Source organism: Calonectris borealis, chromosome 3 (genome assembly GCF_964195595.1).
Source record: "Calonectris borealis chromosome 3, bCalBor7.hap1.2, whole genome shotgun sequence".
Lineage (NCBI taxonomy): Eukaryota > Metazoa > Chordata > Aves > Procellariiformes > Procellariidae > Calonectris > Calonectris borealis.
Window position 1 is genome coordinate 25,162,130 of NC_134314.1, and position 13,881 is coordinate 25,176,010.

Consider the following 13,881-nt stretch of genomic DNA (forward strand, 5'->3'; position numbering starts at 1 on the left):
TTTATAGAGAGAGAATGTTAAAAAGATCTAACATACAAAAATGGGGAGAGGTGTAAGTCTTTATTTTACTTTTTTAGAGATTTGCTAATTGGTTCAAATGGTAATAGCCATTCTTATCAGTCCTCTGAAGTTGAATTCCCAATTACTTTTTCATCTACATAATTACTAGCAAGAAAAATGGTTAAATACTAAAGGGTTACGTCAAAAAGAGCAGCAAAATACATTTGAATCCAACTGTTTGTATTTTAATCTTATAATTTTTATAAGCTTCATAGATGAGAAACTAATGGTAATAAAAATAATGCACTTCTTAAATTTATGTTGAAAAGTCAGACATGATAATAAAGCTTCACAAGTCAAAACACAAAGGAAAAAAAAAGACAAAAGATATTACATTTGAAGTAAACAGCAGACTGCCTTATAATTTCTTCCATAGCCTGTCTTACTTCCACTTTATGTAATTAAATGTGGTGTCTGACAGCATGTGCTCTGAGAGTGTAAGCAGAGATCACACAGCTCCCAGAAGTAACTTATAAATAATGAAATAATCACCCATTCAGATACAAACACCAAAGAGATGGATCAACTTTTTCTGCTACATCTTGCATAAAAACTTCCTTTTGAGTGTCACACCATCAACATGCAATTTATCGTGCCTCTTTTGTGAGGATACCAAAACACCCACTTTGCATTAAACAATGCACTGCAGAAAAACACAGAGACCAAATCATATCCCCTAGACATTATTAGCCTTCAAGACACTCCTTCTCTCTGTACTTGCTGAATAGCATACAATGAGGCAAACATAGCCCCGGTTTCACTCCATTGAGTTCAGTGTTATTACGTGAAGAATTAATTTATTCAAATACATCTTAGTCATCATACAAGCACTTTTAATGAGTTGTGAGTGAACACTGGCTTACCCTCTGGCTTTTTTGGGGCAAAAGGACTCTCTGCTTTTCAAAATATAAAATTATCTTCTTATTTTTCTTGGTTCAAGACTGGCCTGATTAATGGAGAAAGAGCTCTCAGGATACTACTCAGATTGACAGTTGTTCAGGGAAAGTGATGCTCAAAAAAAATAACAGCCTCGTAGTCCCATAGATAACATCTTGATTTTACCCTTACACTATGTATGGGGAAAAAGGTGTAAAGGGACTAAACGGATGTCATTCCAGAGTGCACTAAGCATGCAATGAAGGGAAGGTGATGCTGTGATCACCATCTTCTTGAGAAGCTGGGAATTACAGCAGTTCTTAACCTGCTGTGCTATATCACAAAACCAGAAAAAGGCAGTCACCAAGACATAATGTGGCAAGGAGGGGGAAGAATGAGAGCTGTGATATTAACTGAGGGGAAGAAAAAAGATCAGAAAGTATAAAGTTATATCCAGAAAATGCTAAGATATCTTTACTGCCCTCAGTACTGAATTGATAAAGTCTATATGGCACTGTTCTGCCTGAATTTGATAACTTGCCTTGCATCTCTGAATTCTAAATATCCTGATATATAAAAATAGCCTGACATATAAAATATTTCTTTTTTTCTACATACCCATATTTTTCAGACATTACAACACCATATTCTGCTTTCTACACCCTCAGTATTACCAGCAGAGTTCTAATTCAGTAACAATTGAAAGCATAACCATTTTATGACCATAGCTTCCCAACACCGCTCTCTTCGATTTGTATATTTAATAGGACTCCAGAAGATATACGCAGTCACTAAATATAATGGTATAAACAACTTACAGACAGAATTTTTGTGGTTACTGTCTTTGCTGGGCAACATCTTGACTCCTCTTGATTTCAGTTCAATTGCTTTTTTCACTGAGAAAACAAGCAAACAAAAAGAAGATAATTAATTATTAAACCTTGTAGAAAGGACACACAGCAGCCAAATCACACATTACAATAATACAAAGCTACACAGGAATCCTACAAGCGGATTGAAACAACTGCAGTTTCTGTGATAATCCAAATACATTTTTACAAAAATACAACTGTTTCATAAGATGTCCTTTTTAAACAGACAGTATCAGGATTTGCAATATTTTGAATTTAAGTTTCCTTAGGGTCAAAGAAAAGAAAAACCTGTCCTAATTACATGGATAGGTTTCCTATGTTTGCCACTGCATATGGCAAAATCCTAAACATTTTTAAAACTTATTTCTTACATAAAATGTACAGTATATTATATACACATATCTGAGGACCACAAGCTTTAAATGTGATATTCACATCTGCTTTTATTTGATTCATTCTTCAGTAGTAGACATGTTTTTAGTTCAGTTTCCTGAGGAGATTAAGGTTATAGGATCACAGTATGATAGATTCTTTGGCTCACCTAACCCCTTTTGAATCTACAGGGCAATTTCAACTGAATCAGAAAGAGAAAGACAGTAAGGGCTCTCAAAGGGACAAAGTTTTGTGAGAGAGAACAGATGCACCAGAGGTTTAATATCTGTTTTCTCTGTTTAGCCAGCTGAATGGCTGATAAAATCCCAGCCTATCCCTACTAAGTAGTTAGAGCACCATAGGAGGGATCAGGATCAAAGTAGGAAGAGACAGAAGAAACTGGTGCAGTTATACATTAATGAACACATGGGGTAGAATTTTAAGTGTAATGGTAGGAGAAAAGTGTAAAAAATATAGGACACATTCACAGGAAATTAATTAGTTCTGTGGCTTGGGAACAACTTGATCAATTGAAAAGAAAATCAGATATAGAAAATAATTGTGAAACAAGCCTGGAAAATTCAAAACTATTGTGCAAAAAACAATAGCAATAGCAAAAAAGCTAGTGACAGACTTTGTGTATCAGAATGCTAACAACAACATCGTGATGCATGTCAGTAACAAAAAAATTACAAAAAGCAGTAATCCTTTCCTGATTCTTATTAAATATTTTTTTTTCCTAGAGCTTGCAGTGGTAATCTTAAAACGCAGCCATTTATCCTAGATACAAACAGAAACAAAAAATCAACTCGAACATTTTTAAAATGGCAGTAATTTGTACCTCATACTATATAAATATATAAATTAATACCACAGATTATCAGTTATACTTTCTGTCAATGCATGGGATAAATTTTATTATTATTACACTATACACTGATCTGTATGCAAATATTTCTAAGAAATGAAGTGGTAGGAACAGCAAGTTATCATGTCTTTAAATATCATGTTAAAAATTGTGATTTCATCGTATTTGTTTCTATCTTGGACTTTTGCTGCTTTTGCAACCTCAGAGTGAAGCAGGCTTTTCTTAAGTGCTGAAATTGGGCAAGCACTGCAGAAAGTACTTTTTGTACTATGTACGTTGCAAGTGCAGACATTTATGCCTAAACCTGGAAAACAGGTGTTCAAATGATGAAAGATGATTGAAACACAATTGTAGCCACATGGGATGAAATGGATTTGATAGCAGTGTGGTGTTTTATTTTCTTCTAAGACAGGAACACATTATACAGAGACATCAATGCAGACAATAAGGTTAATAACCCCAAGGGCTTCTGGAAGGGTAAACCTCATGGGTATGGGTTTCTTAGGATTGCTTTCTAGACTTAGGTACTAAAATTTCCACCAAGTGCCACCCTATGCATAACCAGTCTGTTAAAATTATTCGATATTTAATGGGAAATGAACAGCACGACTCTTGTAATGAATATTTGGGATATTGTCTGGAGATGTGGTCCCTCTGCCAGCATGAATTTCACAATTTATTAATCTCTGTTTCATGTAAAACATGCGAGCAGTTCTCGGAGGATTCAAAACCCACATTGCTTACATTCATGGAGGAGTGCTAAAACCATTGAGTTATTATTATACAGCGGACAGAGAAAAGAACTATACTCTTCTCCTTCTCTTTGCCCTGTGACCCTATTTTAGGGTGAAAGTGGCAATCATCACTCAAATTCCTTGTGGGAGTTCACTCTTGAAGGTATTTGTTAGACATACTTGAAGCACGCCTCTTGGAAATGGGAAAAAATGATACCCATCAGCTTTAGTTTGAAATACAGTGGACATAAATTGAAACAAGAGAGGTTCTGACTTGATATATGAAAAACTTTTTCACTATTAGGGCAGTCGAGCATTGAAACAGGTCCTGCAAGTTTCCATCCATGGAGATTTTTCACATGTCAAGAAAAAGGCATTCTGTATCTCTCTGAAAGAACATTAGATAGGGGATTCACAATACTTAAGATCAGTCACCTAAAATGTATGTTTTATGAAGAGAAATAGCTACCTCAAGGGGGCAATTCATCCCCTTCTAAGATAGGCACAATGAATCATCCTCTGAAGATGCCTTTTCCTCTCCATAAAATATAACAGGAATATATACTACTTGCTGAAGCTGATCCTTACGTTTTAGACAGTAACATTAAGTGACATGAGCTTTTATGTCTGGAGAACTTTAACAGCCAAATATAGGTATCTGTGAGACATAGGGATCCATGAGGTTAAATGGGATAATTTGAGACATAAATACCAAATTTCTGCTTCTATTATACTTGTGTGTGCAAGTTTTTGTATGAAGCCTGCATAGTATTTTCTTCTGTTTTTTTAAAAGAATTAAGCAAGTATAGTCTTTAAAATACAAACTGTTCAGCCTCCGAAAGAGAAATAGAGACCACTGAACACTGTGGTTTGAGTGAACCAGTTCAACCTCTTCTGTAACATAAAAGAAATACTCTAAATTGCACTTTTTGTAACCATTTAAATTCCATTTGAATACCTTTTCTGAGATGCTTCTTTTCTACTTCCTGATTGCTCTTTCATTAACAAGGTTTTCCTGATTTCAAAGATGATTTGCCATTTAATAGCACAAAAAGAGGAACGGGTTTACATTAATAATGTCAGATATGAACAGCACTTTCCACCTTTTAAGTTATTATTTTTTTAAATTTGCATAGCTTTCACTTAAACATTCAGTTAAGCTAACTGAATTAACTCACTTCATCTATTCTGTTAATCATAGCTTCAAGACTCTTTTGGAGATGAGATACCCATTCAAAGAGGAGGGCAGAGCTGAGCACTGGAAGTCCAAAACAATCTTATCAGCCTACTGGAAAGCACCGGTGTCATTCCTTAAATTTTTGCTGCAACTAAATTAAACTCAGCCATCAAAAAAATGTATGCCTGACGTTATTTGAATGGATCATGAAAGTTAAAGTAAAAGAAGCTCTTAGTTTCTAATATATTTGAACCTCTGTGAAGAAAATACATTTTACCCCAAACACAATTACCTTGCAGAAAAGATTATAACAATTTAGCAGAAATACAGTTTTAAGAAAGGATGAGAATCACAGAATCACAGAATGGTTGAGATTGTAAGGGACCTCTTGTCCAACCCTCTTGCTCAAGCAGGGCCATCTAGAGCCAGTTGCCCAGGATGAATCAATGAGTAAAATTTCAATGGTTGGTACAATCAGGAAGGTAACAAAATAAAAGTAGCAATGAGACATTAGAAAGACAGTCCCTATGTCTTTTGAGGATATTAGAAAACTATTACCTTCAGTCAGAGAAATTTCTGTGTGTGTTTATATATATATATATAGTATAGACATATATTTCATTCAGATTTGTTGTTTTTGAAAAAGTACTTCCAAAAATCAGTATGCAATGTTTTAAAAATCTTATTAGATTACTTTAAAATAATAATAATCTATATCTGTATCTGAATAAAGGTGGTTTGATACATTCGAGACCTGCTGACATTCTGCCATTGAAAAGGTTGTCCTGGAAAGCTAGTTCTCCTATGCATTTTCCTTGCCCAAGGCATTTGAAGTATAAAATATAACTGGCAAAATGTCTCTGTTCACTTAAGTGAAGAGAAGAGATGAAAATAAAAAGAACATTAAATAGTTAAAACATTTGTATATGTTTGGGTAAGCAAGGCTAATATTGTTGAGAAAGTTCAGATCAACAATGGGTTTAAGCAAAATGTTCACAAAAAACTAAGCTCAGATAAATTTCAGTAAGAAGTTTTATATACAGACTGCAGTCTGGAGAACTTCAAAAAGACTTTTCATGACCCATTGACTATGTAATGAAAAGACAAGGGCCAACAAATGAAGTTAACAAGAGTAAGGCTTCAAACTAATAAAAGGAAGGGTTTTTCATACAAGAAGTAGTAGACATGTGAAACTTTGCCAAAAGGCACTGGCAAATGTGGATGCAAGAAGTCCGCAAATCTTCCTCAGGCCATGGCTGGAGACAGGCATGGAGTTAGAATGAACTCTATGAATGTTCATGACTATTCTTACACTTCTCTAAGTCTATCTTTGTGGGTTGAAGAAAGAGACCAAAATTCATTCACCACGTAAATCTCATCTCTTTGGTACAAAGAAATGACTCTTCCTCTTCACATTACTTCAGCAGACTATGACTTGTACTATGATACCTTTAGACATTGTTAGAATCATAGTAAATATGCCTCTATTGTACATGGAAGATGACCTTCTTTCGGAAGCTCATCTTGTTCTTGTAGACAAGATAGCTGTTTGTGGCATTGATGAGTACTACGTCTCTGGGTAGAAGCTTCAGGACTTCCTACAGAACAAGACTATTACTCACAGTTTGAAATTGTCCTCAATCTTAAGGCTGGAGAACCCTTGGAGCTGAACTTTCATGCTGCCTTTACAGCCCAAGACACACCATGTGCTTGCCAGCACAGCTTCGTGCTTCTGCACGCTATCAGCCTGGATAGTCAGACAATCCCCAGTTCCATGTGGGTATTTCTGTTCCAATTTTTAGACCTTCCTTGAAACATCAGGGTTATATGACACTTGTTTTATATTCAAATCAAATTCACATAAGTATTAGATTTCATGTTAGCTTAGATTAGTTAGATTACTTAATTAGAACAGGAGTAGTGTAAGATTTTGTTTATCATTCAGTAAGATTATAGTTTTTTTCTAAGATTTCTAATGCATTTTGAGTCATTTGCACCTCACTGAAATTATTTGGTTATTATGGTTGTCAGATTCTGATTTCAGTTATACTTGTGTATAACTGGTGGAATAGATCTTTTCTACACAATGTTTATATGCCTAGTCCAAATTTATTATGAAAAATTATTGTTAACTAAAATCACCTATTATTTAATGTTTTGGGCTTTTTAAAAACAAATTACTATATAGCATATTGTAAGAATTATAATGTTTTCTTAGCTGAAAGAATACTCATTGAATCTTTGATCTTTTAAAGTTATATATTTTGCAAAGAGTTGTCTTAATGAAATTTTCTTTTTTCCTTTTTTAATCAGCTATATAATGGTAGATCAGAAATACTGCAAAAAGAGGAGAAAATTACATTCTTTTCTACCTACTGTTTCAGTGAGTCCTTTACCTCAATGTGATTTAAAGAACTCAATGAACTTTTACCATTAGGGAGAAGACTTTGAACATTGCTCATGTTCAAAATGAACTGTGATGTCTTATGACTTTAAAAATCTATTAATCAGTGTATTTTCATTAAGGCTGAATCATACCCAAATATGCATAGTCATCTTTTTCTTCTTCTTTGTCTCAGAGAACTGGAAATATAAAAATGTTTGTAAAAGTCATATATTTCTAGTGTGAATTTTTAGAAATAATGCACCTTAAGTGCACCTTAAAAATGTTAAAAGACTCTTGAATTTGTTATTTTTGAAAGTGAAAACAGTCATTGGTAGTATCCGCTGTATTTTCTAGAGCCATGAGGCACTTCAGTACACTATGCTTTCTCTACATTCCTACCTCTCTATACTTCAAAAGAAGAACTTTCTCCGTTTTATTCTGCTTACATTCATTTCTAAGAGAAAGTAACTCACAAAAGATTTGATCTACTGCAGTTACTATTGTAAAAGCATATTATAGACAGCAGCTCAGTACAGCAGGGATGGTTTCCTACAATTCATACAACAATGAATGTTTTTAAATTATTTTTATTTTCCATAGTTTTGTTTCCCAGGATAGTTCTTTGAAAACTACCCTTCCAACCTCAAGTATACTCCAAATTGCTCAAAAAAATGAAATCTGATGGTTTGCTTTTTCATGATAGTTATAAACAGTGTTTTTAACAATTACACATGACTAAATTAAAGCATGAAGCAGTTAGTCTTTCAAATATTCTCTGCACATGTATATTTTTTAAATACACATATTCCACAGGTGCAAATAACTGTACAAATTACAAAGTAATAGAGAATCAAGCTCTATGTATATAAGCAGTTCTGGAAGCACTACCCAAACAATTTACGACTATTAACCAAAACAGCTATATACAAATTTTTAACCCTGGCAGAATCAATATCTTTCCAAAAGTAAACTCGGTAATTTGAATCTTGATCTCTGATGACTTTTTCATTTTAATTCTTCACGAGTCCATTTAATTACATGGTTTAAGCATTACACAACATTATGGAGCAAAGACGGTTTATCTGGGTTTTTTGTTTGATTTCAAGAAGATAAGACAAGACAGACTTTTTTTTTTAAACAAATCCTACATGCACCTTGAAAACAGTGACAACCTATCTGAAATCTACACAAAGCACTGTCAGAATTCTCAAGAAAATTCAATGTATTTACCATTTTTCTCTGACACTGGAAGGTTTGTTTGAATGAACCACAGATTATAAACAAGAGGAACTTGCAAGCTAACAAAAATATTTTTTAACATATACAAGTTCTTCAAGTATAATTTCAAGGGAAGAAATCAAATTTTATGTGAATTCTATTAATATATTATGAAGTACTTCTTACTGTGGGTTATTATGTTCTTGTATTCTATGGAGCAATTAATTCTGTTTGAAGTTGTATTTGAAAATACACTGAGAGAGGCCCTACACAGTGCTGGCAGCTCTGTGTCCTCTAAGATGTAGGAGAGAGTTTCAGTTTTCTCAGAGAATGTTGCCTGCTGGGATTATAAGGGAAAACTTTCCAATATGTTTGTCCTTCCTTCCATCATCCTACAAGCTTGTACTAACTCAAGAAAAATACTAAATAAAGATTAAAAAAACACCTAAAACTAAAAAAAAAAAAAAATTATTTTAAGAAAATTATAATAAACAATTACATGTACTTCCTACGCATCCATAAACTACCACTCAAATGTAAAACTAACTGGAAAAAAAAAATCCACATTATCCAAAGAAAAGTCTCTAAAAAAGGTAAAACTCAGACTGTTGACTTCCTTGAAGAACTTACTTTCCTTCTCTGATAGTAATTAACTAATAATTAACTAATAATTACACAGACAATATGAAGGTAGGAGGCAGTCATCTTTCAGACCCAGCTTCTCCCACTGTGAAGCTTTTTTTTTTGATAGTTTCTGTTTCCTTTTGTTTTGTCTTGTTTTGTTTTAAATTGGGTTCCTCCTATCTGATATGCAAGGTTTTGTAATTCGTGGTTGAAGATTAATTTCAAATTATCTGTATTACAATATGAAAAGTCTATATGTATTTGTCATATATTTTCAGGGTGGCTATGAATTTCAAGTAAAAGGTGTCTTTTTTTAGTATTGCATGACGAATCATGAATGAGCCAAAAGCTGTACAAATGCAAGGTAGCAGATAGTGTTTGGCATGAAGAATTTGCAGTCTTATTCTCTGGTTGTGTAATTTTGCTTGGGGGAGACTGGATAGAAATTAGTAAGAAGAAAAACATGGAAAAGTGAACTGAAAGTGAAGATGGTCTGAAGCACAATTAATTGTCCATTTGTAGGGCATAATATAATAATGATAAATAATTTAATCTAGAGAAGGTTTTGAGGAGTTATGATACACTTTAAACATAAAAAGGGAAAAGAGGAAAGATACCTTCTGCAGTTCCAGTAGGGCTAGAACAAGAACTTACAGTCTTTATCTGTAGCAAGGGAGACTTTGGTTACACAAGAAAAAAGCTTTTTAACAGTAAGAGTGATGAAGCCCTGGAAGAAATTACCCAGAGAAGATGTGGAATCTTAGCCATTAAAAGTTTTAAAAACACGTTAAATTAAGGTCTGAAAACAACAGTCAAATATATTTGGCTCCTCTTTGATATAGGGTTAGCTTATCAAGATCCTTTTTAAACCTATTTTCTATTATTTCATAATAGTAACCCATAACCAGAAGTCATTTGGCTGAGAAACAGTAAGTGGCTAAGATCTTGGTGGGGTTTTCTAGGATTTCTAGCATATGAAATTAATCGATTACAGCTACATTTAACTGCATGTGTGCAAACAGGTAAATAGTGTGCAGTACACAAGTCATATCAAAGCCAGACAAGATACTAGAAGCACAGCTCAGTTAACATAGTATTATGCTTGATCTAATTTACCTTCTTTTAGATCTAATATAGTTACACCTTGAGAATACCTGTACGTGATTCCATAACAAGAAAGCTAACACTTGCTCTTTGTTCCTAGCACATTCTTTGTAACCGTCCTCGTGTACGTCTTGGATGACATAACATTTTTTTTCCCAATTACCCAAATACATAAGTATATTGCCAGTTTTTCTCCCTGCTTGAAATAACCTGCAAGGCCTTGAATACTGGCTACCACTCAAAGCTAAAGTATTCTGACATCATCTGCTGGTACTTCCTCAAGCTGCTTCTGCTGCTGCTCTGCTGAGTTCAGCTCTTGGCTGCCTTTCACTGCAGATTTTTCCCAAGTACAGATATTTGAAGGTGAAGAGGAACAGCATATTGCCCAGTACCTGGTGATCACAAGCAGTGCCTTTCCTGACCAGCCTGAAGCCCAGTGCCACTATAAGGAATGTATTTGAACAGTTGTCTGGTTTTGCTACAGTACAGGAAAAAATTTAGTATTTTCAGTATTTTGTATGTTGAGATAGAGTGGAAGAGAGATATCTATTACAAAGATTGACACTTAGCTTTACATATTTTGCAGAGTTCAGTAAGAAACAGTGAAGTATTTGCAATAACATTCATAGGATTATTCCTGAAGGGAATTAGCAAAATTATCTCAGTACAGTGCAGAATTCATCAATTTCCTTTTGCTTTTTCCATTGCTCTGGTTTTCTTGAAGTTGAGCACTCCTGTTTTGAAACAAAGTATTTTTTTAATTCAGATTGCAGAGTCCAATCAAGTGGCCTGTTTGCTTTGCCCTACTGCCTCAGTCTTTCTGGGTTCTCCTCCAAATCCACAATTACAGGAGCATTACCATTTTTGGGCCGTGGAAGAAACTATCTGCAATTCCACGTTTGGTAGCATCAGTATTCTCTCTGGATTCTGCTTATAGATCAAGCATTTCTTTCTTATCACTCAAAGTCATGTGGGACCAGTAAATAGATCCTTAGCTACCTCTAGGTTTTCTTCTGCTTCACTATGGCCTGTTGTACCAGGAATTCTTTCTAAAAGTTTAGTATTTATGAGAATAAGAAAAAACAACCATTCTTGATCTTACCATTCACTTTAGTTTATGATGGGAATTCTATAATAAATTCTTCAATAAAACAAGGCCCCAGACTCAATAACCTAGGAGGATCCTTGCAAGCTTTGCTTCTCAGTTTCTTGACTTTCACAGAGGCATCACAATTTTCCATAGGATCTCTAGTTTAAATCAACTCATGGCAATAATCCAAACCTCTGCTGTTTCTGTATTCCCTGCCTGAAGAGTTTTCTGTCTAATACACTATCCCAGTGTTTCTCGCACTTACAGCTTTCAAAATCTTCCCTACTAATCAGTATTATAACTCCAGAGAGCTTCACAGCAGGCATAGATGTTTCTACTATATGGCTACCTGTAAAAGCTGTAGGTTCATGATCAGTTGGCTTCCTTTTTTCATCAATCCAGCAAAGTACTGCCTGTCATTATCATTCCACCTGCTCCCTGTGCTGGAAATCTCTGCATGCAGTACTAGTGAACAAATGGTACAGCCCCAAGATAAATTGGTGTCACAATAGATTTTTACACATATCTTTTTCATTCTATGTGTATAGGCTGACACAGGATCTGCAAGTTTAAAAAGAAGCACAGCCATTTGTTTTCCATTAACCTTCTGCATGTCACTTAGCTGGCCACTTGCCCTGACGGACTGCCTTAGCTCCTTTGTGCTATCAATATATGATATATCATAATAAAACAAGTTCAACAGGCTTCAAGTCTCCAATACCTGCAGATGTCCTCCACAGTTCTGGAAAATAGTATTCACACAGTTTGCACAATGAATATATACTATCGCAGAACACACTGAGTAGTAGTACATAGGGACTGTCTCTAAAAAAATAAATCATAAAATGAGATCCACTCAGTTCCTTGTTTGAATGGCACTTCAACTATAGTCTTTCAACTATAGCATCAAAACCTGATTTATGGTCCTTCTCCATTAATATCTCCATAGTGCCACTCAAGTGGGATGATCAAAATGTTCATCAGAAAATCCTATTATGAAGTCAAGATTTGACCATTTTTTCAGGTTGTGTAGAGAAATGAAATCTGTAGTTTGGACTGAAAACATCTCTGAAACATAGCTCTTACACTGATCATTTGACTGTTATCTATCACACAGCTGAACTTGAATGGACTCTTCCCTTGCGTGGTAGATAATGAAGAAACTGCAAGTGTGGTTAATACTGACATCCCACTATTTGATGTCGCTAATTTCTTCCCACGCGAAAACTGACCATGTGCATGCTTTCAGTCTGTGCCAAATATAAAATAATGAGTCTAATTGATTTTGTGATTACATGTAGGTTATGCGTGTTTTCTTAAAAACTGTACTTTCATCTGCATATCTCCATCACTTGTGCATATGCTTTTACTTTAAATTCTTAGGTCCACATTCTGCTGTTCTCTCTATATTGCTACTAGCTGGTTTAGAGATTAGTGAAACCTACACTTTCTTCAACGTTTTCCAAATGCATATTTTTGCACTGGAAAATATGAAGTTCATTGAAGATGCATCAGTTTCGTTATATCAGAACAGCATAGAAAACAACTGTCTTAGAAGTCGGGTAGCCTTGGGACAGTGGTGCCTTTGAACAAATACTGTGGAAGACCTGGCATTGAGTGAGCATAACACAATTCTTGACAAAGAATAACTACCAAGTCTGGGAGTAGTATTGGAAGTATTTCAATATGTAATTTAAATGTCATGTTTTATTTTGCAGGTAACTTGGGGGGAAAACAGCAACATGTATAAAAATGTGTACCAAGATGATACACCACTTCTTGGTACATGGTATTTTGAATAGTTCTAGTGAGGACAACACCATGTCAAACAAGAGCCAAAGAATGAATAGCTGTTAGTAGATAGGCAACTGCTTAGTGCTGACATAATGAAGCAGTTATGCCTGAGCCTTCTTAGCAACACAGAAACTTTACTAGACACTCAAGAAAGAAGTATTACCTGTAGCAACCTGGTTGGAACTAAATACAGGCTGCTGCTTTCTTCTGAAAATGCCCAAGAATCAAGGGTTCATAATAATATGCTCCTGTATGGTGGCTTAGTAGTAAGACCTTTTAATAGAATGTCCTTGTGTTAAGAAAAATCTATATGTAATCTGAGCCTTTGTCAAATGTCTCACTCTGTTGGTACTGAGAAATTTTACCTAAACTTCGGACTGGGAGTTTTGAGGACAGAGCTTTATCCTAGGCTCCAATTTTTTTGTACTCTTGGTAAATGTAGTTCTTTTAGATACATATATTTTCTTTTTGTCACTCTAAGTCAACTTTTGGGCTTTACTTTAGATTTTGAGAAAAAGAAATATTTTGTGACACCAAAACAGACAAGATGGCCAATCTCTCTTAAGAAAGCATGTTGCCTTTATGAGATGGCAGTTTAACAGTAAATCCAAAGATTATTTCTAATGTCGAACACGGAAAAAGAAAAAGCTTCAAGGCTCTAAAGATGGAACAGAGACAGTTTGATCTTAAGAATGTGCTGAACTCA

At 34.7% G+C, this 13,881-nt stretch overlaps 1 protein-coding gene across 1 annotated transcript in view; it reads right to left on the reverse strand.

Annotated features, from left to right (window-relative positions):
* The window catches only part of CSMD1 (CUB and Sushi multiple domains 1), a 1,311,413-nt gene that overhangs the window by 509,416 nt on the left and 788,116 nt on the right, over positions 1-13,881 (reverse strand). Inside the window, exon 7 of the mRNA XM_075145187.1 lies at positions 1,755-1,832. Coding sequence (XP_075001288.1) covers positions 1,755-1,832 — 78 coding nt within the window. The remainder of the gene's footprint in view (positions 1-1,754; positions 1,833-13,881) is intronic.